We start from the raw sequence: 16,758 nt of genomic DNA on the forward strand, positions 1-16,758 counted from the left end.
TCAACGAATTTAATCGTGGCATTAATTACTTAGAAATAAAAAGTTGTAAAACAAACTTTTTATTCTAGGAGTTAGGACTGAATTATCAGCTCATAACACCATCTGTTTTAGTCCTTCAGCACATAAATGCATTCCTGTTTCCAGTAGCATATCAGTATCAGATTGCGCAAAATAAATAACTAAATAAAAAACTTTATTTTATTTTATGTTGATGTCATTGGCGATTCAGTTTGGGTCACAATGTTCAGCTTGTAATAGGAATAACCAAAAGAATATTAAAGAAAAGATAAAAGTTATTTCATTGTTCAGTATATTTGTCATTACAGCAATAATTACTACTATAATTAAACAGCAACATTAATGTGCATTCATGCTGAATCCTGCATCAAGTATCACTGTGTTTGTTTCTTAACCAGGCGTGTTGGGAGATGACCAAACATTTCCAGGCATTGGTAACAGCATGCAAATAACGTGATGAATTTTCGGTGCCGTATTTTTCATTTTAATGTTGAACTTCACCAGATGGGATCACTTTTTGCTTTGAATATCTTCATGAATGTTAAACACTTATGTGAGGTTTGACTGAAGAAAACCGAAACGAGCCAAAAGCAGATTCTACCATTTATTACACATATTACATTCTTAAATAAAAATGCTCCACTTAACAGTTCTTGCATAGATATCTTACAATACCAATTTAGAAAAGAATTATGAAACAGACCAGTAACAAAAATAAATTTTCTTCTTCCTTAATAAAGAACATTACCATACTAACATCATATAATACAAATAATATTTTAAACACTTTGTACAGCAAAAAATCGTAAGTAAAACAAGAGAACTGAAAAGAAACTCAACTCAACAGAGGTGACAGTGAGAGAAGAGAGGAGGGCGGGGTGGAGTGAAGGGTCATGGATCCAAGGTTGATATGAACGGAGTTACAGAGCCCTTGCAGGGCAGGTGAGAAGGATGTCGTGATGGTGAAAACACATCTGCTTGTCTTAATTCACTTTTCTACATGTCCATTCATCCCAGAAAATATATAAGTGGGATCCCTCAACAGCTGTGGTTTGAGTACACACAGTGGGTCATACAAAGGTGCTGAAATACCACTTAAAGTTAATACAAATATTAGATTGGCCACACGATATGTGGCATAAGGATTGGAACCAAATAAGCTTTCTGTTAGCGTGGACGGCAATACTTGGAAAGTGCATGTCATTTCTACCATGTTACTTACAACAAAGGGATATAAATACACAGTCACTTTGAACAAGTGAGATCTTTTCTGAAAGCTAAGGTTTCTGTCTGGCACTTGATCTAAGAAAGATTTTAGGTTGCCTGGCAGCATGATTGCATCATTTTAACAATTACGTTATATTTCCTTCAAAATCATTTTGCTGTACTATTTCAGAAATGTAATCTCTAAGGAAGGGTTGAGGCAGGGGGTGACAGACTGCTAAAGCTATAGACTTTTGTAGACTGAAAATGTTGATGGGAAGTCTTCATAAGTGACTGTAACTAAAATAAAGATTGTATAGGTTGCATCTGATTGCATAAAACTGTCATATAATCACATTTTTAAAACATTTTAAACAGACAGTAGCCATTCTGGACTAAACATTTGATACCCTAAAAAAATAATGTGCCAAAAATCAAATATTTCAATGCAAACTTGTTAGTCAGTGAAACAAATATTACCTTGGATGTGACAGGGCACTATTTCCCATAACAATATAGCAGAGAAACCTAATTCTTTGGTACCAATCCTTTTGCCACATACATACTGACAGAACAGGACAGACTCCAAGAAGGAGTCTGTTAACTAAAAGCATCAGGCATCAGGCCAACTAAGCAGATGAACTGACAGAGTGTGGAAAGCACCTACAAGGATGGGTCCTTTGAAAAAAACAAAAAAACAAAACTGTACCCAGTGAGGACATTAAGCTGGTAAAGTTGAAAAGTTATTGCAGTCTCACCAAAGAACTGCTTGGGGATCCCAAGCTGCATAGCTCTTGAGAATACTTCTCAGAACAGCTGGATATCTATGAGCGTGTTGGGTCCCAGAGGGCTCTGATGGTTGTGGTTTTGGTAGAGAGGGTTTGGTGTAGGTGAAGTGAAACATACAGACACAAGGAGAAGGGTTAAGATCTGTGAATCTCTTATATACTGACACATCAAGCATGGACAAACACAGTAGTTACAGACAGCGTCACTCTGGGATGCCACTGATACCAAGAAAGTTCAACCAAGTCACAGCATGACTGAGTGTTTTCAGAGTACGACATATTCCTCCAGAGATAGAGTGATGAAAAAGGCATTTAACTGGAGTTTTAAGCAGATATGTCAGTCTGATCTGCTGCAAGGTGACCTGTGGAAAATAGTTCTTGGTGGCCATGTGCATCCTGGTCATGTAACAAATGTTAAGTGGATATTTGACAGAGTGCTCCAACAGACTATGCTAGCAGTGCGCGCACATGAGTGCAATAGCTAAGTATGATCATGTAGTGCAATGTTTGCAAGAACTAAAGCAGATCTATAGAAACGCTGAAATGTCTGAGCGATGCTGTTCGCCACATATGGTTAATTACAGACAGAGCGGTCTGCATGAAAGATCTCACGCTATTTACAAAAGCTGCCAGAAGTGACAATCCTTCATCAGGACGATATGGTGGAAAACTGTGAAAACTGAAGCCTTATCCCTCAAAGGACTGTGTCTAAACAACTAACTGTGGCTACAGAGAATGTCTGAAGGTTGTTTTTACACTGGTTTTGATGCCTTTTTCTAACTCTACTGGTCTGCTTTTATGCTTTTACACTTGTACATAATCAGTGCTCGCAAGCTAGTTCTCTAGCTACATATGTTTTTATATAGCTAGTGCTTTTTGGTATAAAACCACTAGCATTATACATAGCTAGTGCTAGCTAGCTATTTAGCCAGCGAATACTAGCTATATACATAGCTATTGCTCTCTTATTGACAAAGCTTACGCTTAATTTAAACAGCATTAACAGGCTAATCATCTAAAACTGAATTTCAGGTCACTAAATTTAGAATTAGTAACTTTTCTTTGTCTGAGAAAAGGTTTATTCCCATTAACATAACCAAGGCTTTTAGAGAGCTAACAAGATTCAGACTCTTCTTCCAGTGTGAAACCACCTTCAGCAAATTCTCCCGATTCTCCCTAAACTCTATCCATTTAATGAAAGGGAATGGAAAACCTGTCTGAAGTTGCTTATATAATGGTTAAACATTCCCAAAGACTCAAGCCCACCTTGACTTTTAAATGAGACTTGACAGTGCTATCTGCAGTGTGCTAAGAAGCTAACTTAAACTAAAGCTACTTCACTCCTGCTTAAGCTGCTAGCGCCACTATACCAGGCACCCTATAAGACCATGAAGACGTTATTTTACATTTGTGAACAATGAGTTCGGCTCCAGCTGACAGTAGACGAGAGGACCGAGAATGTTATGAAGCATGAAGCATTGGAGCATACCGGTAATTAAGCTTTAACAGGAACAGTTATGTAAGATCAACAGTCCCTCTCCTCCCACCGTCCATCCATCACTCCTTTTCTGCACCTCTGCATCTCAGCTCTTTCCACTACATCTACTACATTCACAGCAGTTAACTTGCAGATATGCAAATCTTTGGGCAAAACGTGTAAAGTGTGCATTCAGCATTCCCGCAGCTGATAGTGCATGGACAACTGCTGTGGACAGAAAGGGAGAGATGGGGTGAGGATGGAGGGAGAGAGGGAAATTAGAATGGCACTAACTGTGAACCACGGGGGAGGACCGGGGGACGTGGAGTGGATTAAATATCTGTTGGGACTTTGCAGATAATGGTAATTTATTTTATCTGTAATCCATGAGATAAAATGCAATGGCTGATTTAATGATCTGGATATTCATGTAGGTAAATGATTTTTTTTAAATCCGTTTTTTTCCATGAAAGTTCAGCCTCTTCAGTGAGTATCTCACCATCTCCTGATATTTCTTTGCGCTAACAGGACTTTCTGTTTGTTGTACATCAAATGTGTCCACTGGGTGCAAGTCGGGCTCAAGGTCCCTGTTGTTGGTTTTTTTTTTCTCTTTCTCCAGACCACTCAATTTCCCTGTGACCCAGAGCTATCTCATTAGCTGAACTGCAACTTGAGAAGAGGACCCGAGAGTTAATGCTAATCAGAGCTGTGGGACGGCAGCTAGCCGGGCCTGGAGGAGCCTGAGAGACGACAGGAGACCCGGGCAACACTGTGACAGAAAACCTGCTTTGACAGGCTCAGACATGAAGGGAATGAAATGTGAATTTGTATCTGAAGTGACTTTGTGATCTGTCGAATGTCAGGAGGGGTTATGATTTACGAGGAGATGAACTGTGAGTTGCAATCGCTTCATGCTGGCAAGCACTACAATCTTTAATTTTGTTTTTGTAACAAACAATTTAGCTTTTTTGCCTGTGTGGCGAGTGGCACAACTGCTCAAAACCAACACAGGAATGTGCTCAAAGCGGCAAATCCTCTTAGAGAATCCTTTAAGCTCAATGTTTTTGCTTTTTAGCATTTTTAATTCAAAGTTTGTAAAAGATCAATTTAAGTCAAGTTTAAATTAGCGTGAATGCAAAATGCTGCTTCCTATTTTTATAGATAAGCACAAAAACGACTAATTGATTTTTTTTTATAGTTAAACATATAAACGACAGCCGTCTTCCAAATAATTTGAACCGAATGCCAACTAATCTGTCAGGCAGGCTGATTTTACATGGTTTAAGATAAACCTGCGTAGTGCAAGGCATGACTTAGCATCTCTTTAATGCGATGCAAGTCATCAAGCTCAATGACTTGTATGCGTGGATGAATGAATAATTGAAGGGTCAAAAGGAAAGAAAAAGAAAAAAACCCTAATAAACACATTGTCAGCCATTGCTTTGACCAAAGAAAAAAATCCAACAGCAAATGCATCGACCAGTTCTTCCCTCACACAGCTGCACACTTGTTTAGCAGTTTAAAAAGTCAGTTATAAACCTCTTTGCTGAATGACTGCTTCCCATCACAGTATGCCTAACAGGGACACATACATGCACACATAAACACATTCATGCCATCAAAAGCCTCACAAAAGTGCTACAATCCTGATCCCTCTATGATTGTACGTTGTATGGGAGGGCCTCTTTGCATGCCTCGACGCCGACGGCATGACTTTGCATTATCCAAGAACGATGAACACGACCATCGACACAGCTTCTGTAACGGAAACCAGCAAACGGGGCAAATGAAATCAAAAGTGAAACACCGGATTCGCCTCCAACACGAGCTGCTTTATCATATTTAGAAAGAGAGAGAGTTAATAGCGAAAGCTGCCGCTAGATACACAGAATTCATACGGAGGCGGTCTCCCACTGATCTCTCCTGAGCGGTGAGACTCTGCCCGTGGCTGAAGGGCAGTTCCACGCTGGAGGTTTTTGGTATCGATTGTTCGAAGCTGCACCATAAACCCCCCCACATTCCCCATCGGAAGGGAATGTTTTCGCTGTTTCACCTAATGAAGGCTGGCAAAACCAACTGGCACGATGACTGGGTACACTGGGATGTGAAAACCTCCTGCCAGCTTTAGGAACCTGCACCCTCACCCCAACTGCACCCAGTCAGTAGCAGTGAATAATGGACTGTTTGCACGAGCTGCGGGGCATATACAGTGGGTGGTGGTGGGCGGATGCAGCGGTAGCGTCTGTCGGTGCCGAGTGCCCCGATTGCAAGGCGAGTGCATTTTTTTTTTTATTTAATTTTTTTTTTACCGTCAACTATTGAGCAAAGGAAGCAGGCATTGTGGATATGCGTTTACCTCAGTTTTCTAAGATCCATCTTTTTTTCTTTTCTGTTTTTTTTACATTTAAATTGTTGGTGATTACTTTCATTGCACAGATAAAAGTCAGTGTTTTCATCGCACATTATGAACCTCAGGTGATTCAAACCTTACTGCGTGTGTTAAATCAGCCAAATAGCATGAAACGGACACATGTATATGGTTGTGGGTGCTGAGTATTTTGACAAAAATAACACAGTTTTTACACAGTACCATCAAGTTGGAAAATAAATTTGATTTGCCAGATCAAAACCAGAGCTGGAATTTCTGCACCGTAAGCTTTGATATCCCCTAACAGTCTAGCTAACAGCTTCAATTTTCAGGCTACATCAGGGGTTATCCTGAACGCTTCAGGCAATTTTGTCATCTTGAAGCACTTTTTCCCACGAGCATAAACCATCTTTAATAATAATACTACACGCCTGCTGCTGGTTTAATGTTTAAGATCTGCAGCAGCTGCTTTCTTACGATTATTTCCGATGAAAACATTGACCGAACTGACTCAACTGTAACCAACAACGTAACCAAAGTCTCTGAAGTTAAAAAAAAAAAACGACCAAAAACCAGAAAAAACGCTGATTAAATGAGAGGCACAAGCTGTAGTGAGGGATATGTGGGTGATTGTTGGAACTGAGAACAAGCTGATTTCTCACTTCAAAGGATTTGGAATCATTTGTTACCTCCAGCCGAGAGCTAAGATACTCTTCTGCTAAACAACAGTTGCTAAATTCCTACTGTGAAAAAAGATTTGGGAGCAGAACATATAATTCCAGGAAGAGTGTGCGTGCGTGCGTGCATGTGTGTTCATGAGCTAGTGTGTGCGTTTGCAACAAAGCCTGCCATGCAGTGTGTGTTGTTTCCCCCAACTCTGTTCATTAGTTTAATAATTATTTTCCTAAATCTTATTAGTCTTATCTCAAGAGGAGCCGTGAGCGTAAGAACTGCAGTGTAAGTGTGTGTGTGTGTGTGTTGACGGAGCATGTGTGCTTGTTCTGTATGCAGCGTGTAGAGTGAGACAGAATTGTTTTTGTGTTGTTTTTTTTCCAAGTCTTTTATGATTTTTTTTTCCTTTGTGTTCCTTTTATCCTTATTTTTTCGCCATAGAAAAAGGAAAAAGCACAGATAACATTGGAAAGAATTAAAAAAAAAAGTCAGTGCAGTCAGTGGATATGAAACAGGCAAAATTTGACGGGTCGATGTGACCGTGTCTATTCAGAGCCACCACACAAAGGTCGGCTGGCATCTTTAGTTCCACGTGAATAACCAAAAAGCAGCTCTTGAGCTTCCATTCTCGCCCCGCAGTGCTGCCAGGGAGATGAGATCTCAGAGTCTGTGAAAGCGCTCGAGGATGACTTTCGGAATCAGAATGAAAAAGAAAAAAAAAAAAAAACACAAAAGAAAAACAAATAACCAAGAAACATATTTCCAGTTTTTAAGCAATCCTCTGCCCGGCTGCTGTAGAGTACGAGACCACAGAGGTCATAACAAGGTTTTGTTTTTCAGCTGCAGGGAGTCACAGGGCAGAAAGAGCAGCACACAAATGAAGACCTCTCTGCTTTCTGCTTTTTATTTTAGTCCAAAAAAAAAAAAAGCACACGCACAAACCCCTTTTCTGAGAGTCTGTGTGATTCTGTTGTTTGTTCATCCACTGATTTCTTGCAGTCTGCAGATGCAGAGTCGGTGCACATGGGGATTATAAAGACCAACAACGCTCTCCTTCTCATCCCACACATTCTGTTAAAGTCATCTTAGATTTTTTTTTTAGTTTTTTTTTTTTTTTTTAGTTTTTTTCTTCTCAAACACATTGCTGTGAGTTTTAGGACATTTTTTTCCTCACAGAGAGAAAAAAAAAGTGTCATTCTTTTTTTTTTTTTTAAATAACAATAAGAAGAAGAATTATCGTCCTCTAAGTAGAAAAAAAGGGAAGAAAGTGTCGCTGCGCATTTCTGTCAGATGGCCTGCGGAGGCGGCAGGCATCTCGGTGAAGGTGAGAGATGCAAAACACCCACTGGAGGAGAGCCTGAGAGCTGCAGCGGCACCCGCTGACCGAGGCCCCGTGGGCGCACCAGCGGTGTCCCGGGCCCTGGGTTCGATTGTCAGCCGTGCTGGGAGTCGATCCGTACAGTCTCTCTCCTGCAGATTTGGCATTGTTGTTTTCTTCACAATGAGTACTGGAGCTGACTGCGGCAGGTGATGGTTCCGTGTGTTCCGTGTATGAGAAACGTCGATAAGAAAAGAGCAAAAGAGCTGAAAAAGAAAAACAGTCGAATATCTGATTTCAAAAGCCGGTAAAGCACTAACAGCTGACTACATGGATATTTAAAAGTTTCTGCTCAAGTGACTCGATAAGTTTAACACACTGACTACGGAGAAAGTCTCAAAAAAAAGAAAAAAAAGAAAGAAGGCGGTATAATGTTTTGTCAAGCAAGTTGAGTACATGTTGGTCTGGCAGTGTCCAAGCCCCCAGAGCTGCATGAGAGTGTCCGGGGTTCACCGGGGTGATGCTTTCAAAGACGGGTGTGTGTGTGAAGTGTTTACTATTGCAAACGTGAGTGTGTAATTTTAAAGAAAAACAACAATCTAGCTACTCCTCGTTTTTTCCTCCTGCCCAACTTTCCCCCCGATGGCTGTTTGAGCCTACTGGTGTTTGGATTGGGGGAGGGGCGGGGGGGGGGATATGACACGGGCAGCCGATAGCATGGCTGCCCATCCTTCTGTCCTCCTATCTCTCCTCCTATTTCTCCTTCTGCTCCTCCTCTTCCTCCTCGTGCTCCTCCTGCTCCTTTTCTTTTCTTCTTGTCCTTCAGATGTGCCTCTTCATGTGCAAGGCCAGGTGATCCGACCTAGAGAAACACCTGCGGAGAAACATAGAAATGTTCCTTTTAATATCCAAAGAAAAGCATGAAATATGCATGTGAAATGAGAGCTTGGGCAAAGCAGAAGATGAATTTTTAAAAATGAATAAAAAAAAACGAGTTATATAAATGACAAATGTGCAGCTGTGCAAAGGCTCAATTAGCCCTCTTTCGTTGTATATTCGCACTAAAATAACCACAATGCATCAGGTTGGCAAGTGTTGCTAATTGATGCCACCGGCTCTGTTTATTATCTGAGAATAAGCCACAGTCCCAGGCCCCTGAAATACCCACTGGCTCTGTGTAATTTTTGGAAAATCCCTATAATCACAGGCTCCTTGAACTTCCCACCGGCAATGTGTACTTGCTGGAAAATCTCCACACTTTTCGCACCCTGATGATAACCCCCACTATGCTAATGTCTCTGCTAGTTTCTCCTCCTTAGGTTACAGCTTCTCCCAGAAAGGATAAGGAGGGGAGAGAGAGAGGGGGGAGGAAGAACACACTTATTTCTGTGCTGTAAGAAGCCTCTGTGCTGCTTGTCTCCATGAGATGCATTTAAGAGTTTGGAAGTTTCTTCAATGATGGCAGAGGGGATGCGAGGACGTCAAATGAAAAGCATCAAGTCTACAGACCTCAAAGTCCACTAAAATACTTTTCTGTGTATTTACAAGGAATACTTGAAACCTAAAGTCACAGAACTACCCAGCCTCTACTGTGTTATCCTGTGTTTCTCTACTGAAAGCAACACTTTCTCTGCAGTATTAGAACTTCAGTCCTACGTGACCAATGATGCAAAGTACCAAGTTATCTTTATCACTATGACTAGCCAGGCCTGCAGCACTTTTTCAGATGTATGAATATACAATAGCAATGGAATTAGTTATCAGTGTTCCACCACTGATGGAAATAATTTTATCAGTAGAACAACTTTGATGATCACGCAAAATTGTTATTTCAAAATACGGGAATTTTCCGTTATTCTAAGTTGTAAAATTCTCAACCTTTTCTTTTTTTTCAACAACAAATCAGCATCAGATTTCTCCGACATATAGGTAATAATTTTTTCTTTTCTTTTCTTTACCAAATGTTAGCATTTAACCAGTATTATTGCAGTTTATCCAAGTCTGTTTAAGGTGATGGAGAAACATGTACCCAAGAGGGAATTACCTTTGGAACAGGCCACAGTCCCAATGACCCTGAACTGGATAAGTGGTAAAGAAATGAATGAATGAATATTGGTTTCATGTACAGTTCCAAACACTGAATTTCAAACGATTCATTTTGCAGTCTATAGGATAAATTCAAATAGATACTTTCTTAAACATGGTTTTGACAACTCCAAAAGCTCTTTGTAGAGAGTCGCATCTGAATTAGAGGTAAGAGTAAGATTTCAACATGCATCCAGACAGAGACAGACTAAGAGAAGAAGAAAGAGAGCTAGATTACTACTTAACCACAAATCTACAAGTAGAGAAGCACAGTACTTCATTTCAACACCACGGTGAATTTAAGTGCTCTCGCTTCACCGGGTCACACCAGTGAAACCGTGATGTAAAGATGAATAGAGGCCGAGCCAGCCTCAGTGATTTCCTAAATGTGACTCAAACACCGCCATAAATCACAGCCAGACCTCTGAAGCTGAAGTCAGTCCTCCAGCTCAGAGTAAAACAGTACTGTAGAAACTAATTAGATATGCACCGTGAACATGGACACTAATGCAGACAGGCTGGCAGTGCTTTCTGATGCCGGACCATTTAACTTAATACTGGCTGCACCTGATGCGAGAGAGGGACACAAAACCAGGTGCTGTCGATACATAATATTAAACTGACAGCGTCACAAGTATTTTCATTTTATTGCCGGTACTTTATTAATTGCGAGGACATTAAAGTTGAACATCCAGTATAAAACAAATCACAAACGATATGACTAAAGGAAAGGCAAAACAAAATGTGGGCGAGACTTAAATGAGAAAATTAAAAATTCAATTTGCCAGAGGCTTTATTCATTATTAATTAGTCAAGCCTATTCTTTGTGCGAGCGTGTGCACGTGTGTGTTGTGTGTATAGGTAGGTTGTTGTTCGTTCCAGATAGAGACAACCAGACACAGCCAAACACCCAAATCGTTAAACTCCAGCACGACCTGCTTCTGCTGAGATTTATTCTCTGAATTTCAGCCTTTAGATTCTTCAGCAAACCTCATTTGAAGGACGCTAAGTTGTGTGCTGCCTTGAGCTGGGTAAGCTGCTAGAAAGCCAGATGAAAATAGCAAAAAAAGAAGATCCCAATATGAACTGAAAGCCAATCAGCTCAAAGCAAAATAAGTGATCAGACACTTTCACCAAGGGGCGAGTGATGGGCTCTGATACATTCTACGTATATTGCTGTTTTCTCATACAACCCTCTGCTCCCCAGCTCTAATAAAATAATAATCTCTACTTCAAGGTTTGACAGTAAAAACAACAAAAAATTAGAAAATAAGAGAAACACTGTTCCATGAAGCAACAGTGTTTGATGCAGAGAGACGCCAACAACAGGTTGACTAGGATAAGATGCCAACCGCATTCGCTAGAATCGTAAACCTGCCGCTTCCTACTGGGTGTCATTAAATCCCTCTGACGATTGTTTTGAGTCACACCATCTGTCAGCCACTTTTGCTTTTTCATCTCTGCTCCTGTGTGAGATCCTTCTAAGTTGATTTTAATAAAAGTCATTTTCTTTCTCTCTCTCTAGTTTTGGCCTTTCAGTCCACAGGATTCAATTTTGCTTGCAGACTTTACCAACGCACTACTACGCATTTAGTCAAGGTTGCTGGATGCTGTTGAAACAAAACGTGTACGTCTAAAAAAAAAAGAAAAGTCAGCTTTTAAACTCATGCCAGAAGAAGACTACTACTTCTTGTATTTTTTTCTTTTCTTTGGTTTTTTGCTGTCTTTGCTGTAGGTTTTCTGTATCGTGGACCAGCTGTTAATTCACCTAAAATCTAGCGCGGAGTGAGGGTGCAGCTGAACTTTGCTCCTTGTTGCTTTGTGGTCTAGTGTTTCCCCTCAGCTCTAAGCTCGCCGTGTGGTACCTACTGTACACCTGCACCAGTCTGTGTGTGTGTGTGTGTGTGTGTGTGTGTGTCTGCGTGTGGCTGGACAGATGGCCATGTAAGTTACTTTGTCAATGTTGGGGGGGTGGAGTCTCAGGACCAGCTGGTAACCCCCCACTCCCTTGTTTCCTCCTCAAAACTCTCCTTTCTCCCTTTCTCCTCCTCTTTTTCCCCCCCCACCTCCTCTGTCCAGCTCCAAGGAAACATCGGGGGGTCCCCGCTTGATTAGGCGGGATTAATAACAGACCGCCGTGTGTATGTGTGTCTGTTTCCCCAGGAGAAATTGTGTCAGATTGAACATTCTAGCTAATGTTAACTTCTCCATGCCTGCCACTTCTTGCCATTCTCATGGTAATATTTGGCTGGCTCCACCCACCACAGATGTGTGTGTCTGTGTGTGCGTTTGTCCACTACTGTACAGATCAGGGTGCTCGCTATGTTAACCTTGTAATTTGAACACTAAAAAGCCAAAAAGGAAGACGTGAAAACACGAGTAAGACGAGTTGCTCTGAAAAGCAGTGACGTTGTTTAAGATTAACAAAAAGAAAAAGAAAAAAGGAAGTGTTGGACAAATTCAAACTGTTACCTAAAGATGGAAAACATGCACAGCGCCTGCTGCACAAAGAGTCTGAATCCATGTCTGTAGTTATATTTAAAGGCAAGGACTTTTAATCAAAGCAGCTGCTATTTTTTCGATGTGGCCGTTCATGCTTTGCATTGATGACTCACTTTGGAGAGCCTCAGCAAACATCTGCGTCAGTGCGGATGAACGGCGCCCTTACCTCGCGCACTGAAAGCCCTCACTTCAGGTAGAGCCTCAGCTGTGCTTCCGACTGAATCGGCTTACGTCTGCGCCATTGTGTGTCAAAAGTGTTGCGTTTATACGCCCGGACATTTAAATATTCATGCAAGTCGATATGACTTTGCATCTAAACATCTTTGCGCTCAATATGCATGCGAGTGTGAGGTGTCTGCATACTGTGTTTGTGCATTTATGCATGTGCCAGAAAAGAGCTAATACAGTCCCAGCTCTCAGTCTGGATTAGGAAGCTTTCCAGCAGGTTTCTGGGGGGGTTTATGTCTAAAATCCTAACTAGAGAGAACCCACAACAGCCAATTACACTGTCTCTAGGGCAAAAGTTTGCGTGTGTGCGTGTGTTTCTTTCATTTGAAAGGTATTACAGGCGCATACACATTCAGAGAGAGTGAATGTTAAAGTGGAGCTGGCATCTGGTGCCACTCAATTAGCTGTAGCCTGCTTGCCAATAGCCAGAATCCATTTAACTGCCAGCACAGAAGCATGAGTAAGCACACACACTTTCAAACACACACACTCTCTCTCCTCTAAGAAGCAAACACAAAACAGTGACAAGATGACTCTCAACAGACTCACAAACACATCCCTGGTTGTTTTCTAGCAGGAGAGCGTACGCCCCTTCATCTGCTTCTCTTTTGTTTTCCTCTGTCCACATCAGACATGAGTTGGTAAAGCAGGATCAACACACACACAGAAAGTACAATTTAATACATAACATGACCTACAAGTTAGTACTAACATGTATTCCACTGGGAACTGACTTAATTTAGCAATACATCATATTTTACCATTAAATTAAGGATGCTATAAAATAAAGTCGTGAATCTTCATTCTGACACTTTATCCTGTTGTCACTTGAACTCCTCTTGCACACAGCTGCTCACGTTCCTTTAAAATCTCTTCTCGGCATTTAATATTTGTGCTTATTACCCCCTTGTTTGTAATAAAAGAAGGTAAAATTTGTTAAAGTTTGGATCTACAGTAATTGCAGGAAAAATATGTTATTTATTTTTTAACTTTTAAAATTTGCCTGAGATCAGCTGACAGCCAGCAATGTTCAGAGGTCATTTTAGTAAAGCACTGTGATATTGTAGCCAACTTTTCCTGCATTTGACAGTGAGCATGAAAAGTAGAAAACTCATTAGCAGCTCTTGTCTTACCAAATGCCACTTTGATCATTTTCAGTGATTCTGATAATATATCTCTGTGATATATTTAGCCTACACTCAATGTGCTAAATGGTCTCAGTTACACTTTTCAAATACGTGAATCCACCGGGGTCCACTCATGTCCAAATGATTTATATTTCATCATCAGACGTGAGCGTGAGGGTCTGTTTTTTATATATACAATGCACCAAGTACTCATCCGCCCCAGGTGGAGGATTTAAAGCGAACTTCACAGAAGTATAACAGGAATGACTGCTCCGCTGTCATATCTCCAACTATCTGTGTCTGTGCCCAAAATGGAGTATAATCATGACTTTACACACTGGAAACATCTTTTTTGGAAACTATAGCAATTAAAAAAACAAACCAACAACAACAACAACAAAAGCTGATAGGAAGAACTAATATAAATGGTTCCATCACAGGCTAATGCTCAGACCTTAAACGTGCCCTTAGGTACCAGCTGTTGCAAATATGGTTGGCTAGCAAACTGTTGAGGCTGGGAAAATGGATCTCAAGAGTCAAGGTCCAAGCCTAGCTTAGTATAGTATTAGTACTAAACTGTTAACCTACTAGTGAAAGACTAATACGTTATCTTAGTTTTGATACACTTACATCAGTGATCTCACCTCTTCTGTGAGAAGGTTTATAGTGCCATTTTCCCAATGTTGATGAATGTGTACTAGATGGCTCTGACTCAAACTGATAAAGCTGTGCTTCAACTTGAAGACAAATGAATAGGTCTTCATCTAAGTTTTGGACTGCTTGAACGTACAACGCGGCCTGCGGCGAATCCTGAGACCTTCCTACCGGGACTGGATAACGAACGAAGAGCAGGCACCCGCCCTTTAGCCGATGTTGTTGCAAAAAGGCACTTCCGCTTTGCGGCCCATATTCTACGTCTACCCCCTTATCGCCCGGCTAAGATTGCCATTACATGGTTCCCGCGCACTGGCAAGCGAAAGCGAGGCTGACCAAAGATCACATGGCGTCAAACGTTTATTGATGATCTGAAAACTGTCGACATCGCCTAGGATTAAGCCAAAGCAGTCGATGCTGACCGACAATGGAGATCGTTAGCTCCCCGATGCGCTGCTCAGCGTAGGAGGAAGTTCTAAGTAAGTGAAAGTACGACTAACAATCAATGGATTTAGAGGTTTTTGGTGGAACCTAACGAGGGAAACAGTCATTTTTTTCACTAGGCATCTTGACTTGACAGAAGAAGCCTTCAAGAATGCCAGAAACCATGACATTGGTCATGTCATGGGTTACACTGAAACACTGAATCAGCTCAATGGAATAACATCTCTGTTCTTTATGAAGGCAGAAGAGACCATATTTGGATAAGACAGTAGTGTGCAGTCAACTAAGGAAGCTAATTTGTTTTGCAGGGTGCATCAACTGACTGTATGGGTGGTTCGCACAGGAAGAGATACCTGCTAATTAGTGCTAAGTTATACATAGAAATGTGTCACAATGACCAAAAACAAACTGGAAATAATTAGTTGCAAACAAAACCTTACAGATACACAACTCTTTGGCTTGTATATTAAAAGCTATTTTTTATCCCGGCCAGATATAGGACATCAGAGTCCTCCAAATGTAAACTGCACTGTGTGTTTGCTGTGTTTGTGCCGCCTATCCGTTTACCTGTCGCAGTGGTTGCACTTGAATGGCTTCGCTCCGGTGTGTTTGCGGTAGTGTCGTGTCAACTCGTCACTGCGGGCAAAGCGCCATTCGCAGCCCTCCCATGAGCACTTGTAGGGCTTTTCACCTGCAAAGGAGAGACAGAGAGGAAGAGAGAGGGAGAAGGTGTCACATTTTATAATCATTTTTACATCTAATTTCACACGTCTAAACTACAGCTGTTCGCTAATGTACAGGTTACCACCCCTGGCTTTTTCCAAACACACACACACACACACACACACACACACACACACACCCAGACAGCCCAGAGGCCAGCCAGGCAGACAAGTTTTAACACAACAGCCATTTCAATGAGCCAACACACTCAATTAGCTGTAAATGAAGTCTTTCAGCACAGCGGCGTGTTAATTCATAATCCCAAATTCACCCTGAAATGAATCTCGTTTTGTTCCCTCTATTACCCCACAAACCCACCACCTCCATCCCACCATACACACACACACACACACACACATACATGAACACATATGCACGCCCTGAGGTGGGTTGGGGTGGGTCTGAAATGTAAATGAAGTTTCATCCCCCGGTTCACCAGATGGGAGAAGAGATGGTCTATTGTTCTCAGCCTGTAGTTATCTCTCCATGATAGAAAGCCTTCCAGCTGTGCGTGTGTGTATTACGCTGAGAGGTGTGTGTGTGTGTGTGGTGTGCAGGAGCAGACTGCCTTCAGATGGGACCTGAAGATGTCCGACTGCGTACATGCTTGTATGAGATTTCTCTCTCTCCGTGCGTCTATGCGGGATGAGCAGATAAAGCAGGGAATCTGGGCCTTCTAACAAAATCCCCCTGCAAACTTCCACAAAAATAAATAAATAAATAAATAAAATGAGTATTTAGCTATGTTAAAACAGAGTTTCAGAAGTGTACATGAACAACTGCTTTGTTTATCTCCTTCGGACATGAATTCATACTTAGGCTCCTAATAGCATCAGTGCTAAAGATCGTTTCTGGATAAAGTAAATGTTGCTTTAGTATCTTTGTGTCTCTGTTCTGTACATTAGGCAGGCTGAACTCAGAAGTTTTCTTCTGGCATAACCCAAGAGTTCAGTTAGCGTGGATTGCTCTTTCATTTCATCAGTGCCTTGGACTTGTAGCGGTGCTGGTTTAAAAACTAAAGTAGTTTGATAGCTGCTTACTAGTTATCTAATGTCCATATGCTGTGTTTTGTTGAAGGATTTTGGCTTGTGATAAAAGCTCAGGGAGGCTCATTATTTTTGCAGATGACCTTGAACTTTTATTTTTGTTTC

The 16,758-nt window shown here is 41.2% G+C and overlaps 1 protein-coding gene across 2 annotated transcripts in view; it reads right to left on the reverse strand.

Annotated features, from left to right (window-relative positions):
• Window positions 1-609: 609 nt before the first annotated feature.
• Window positions 610-16,758, reverse strand: part of klf7b (Kruppel-like factor 7b) — a 64,656-nt gene continuing 48,507 nt past the window's right edge. For both annotated transcript variants that reach the window (XM_039600273.1, XM_031732957.2), the window contains exons 3-4: window positions 15,452-15,575; window positions 610-8,718 (exon numbers count right to left, since the gene is read on the reverse strand). In XM_039600273.1, coding sequence (XP_039456207.1) covers window positions 8,667-8,718; window positions 15,452-15,575 — 176 coding nt within the window. In that variant the 3' untranslated portion in view covers window positions 610-8,666. The remainder of the gene's footprint in view (window positions 8,719-15,451; window positions 15,576-16,758) is intronic.

The sequence above is a fragment of the Oreochromis aureus genome, linkage group 16, assembly GCF_013358895.1.
Source record: "Oreochromis aureus strain Israel breed Guangdong linkage group 16, ZZ_aureus, whole genome shotgun sequence".
NCBI classification, from domain to species: Eukaryota; Metazoa; Chordata; class Actinopteri; order Cichliformes; family Cichlidae; genus Oreochromis; species Oreochromis aureus.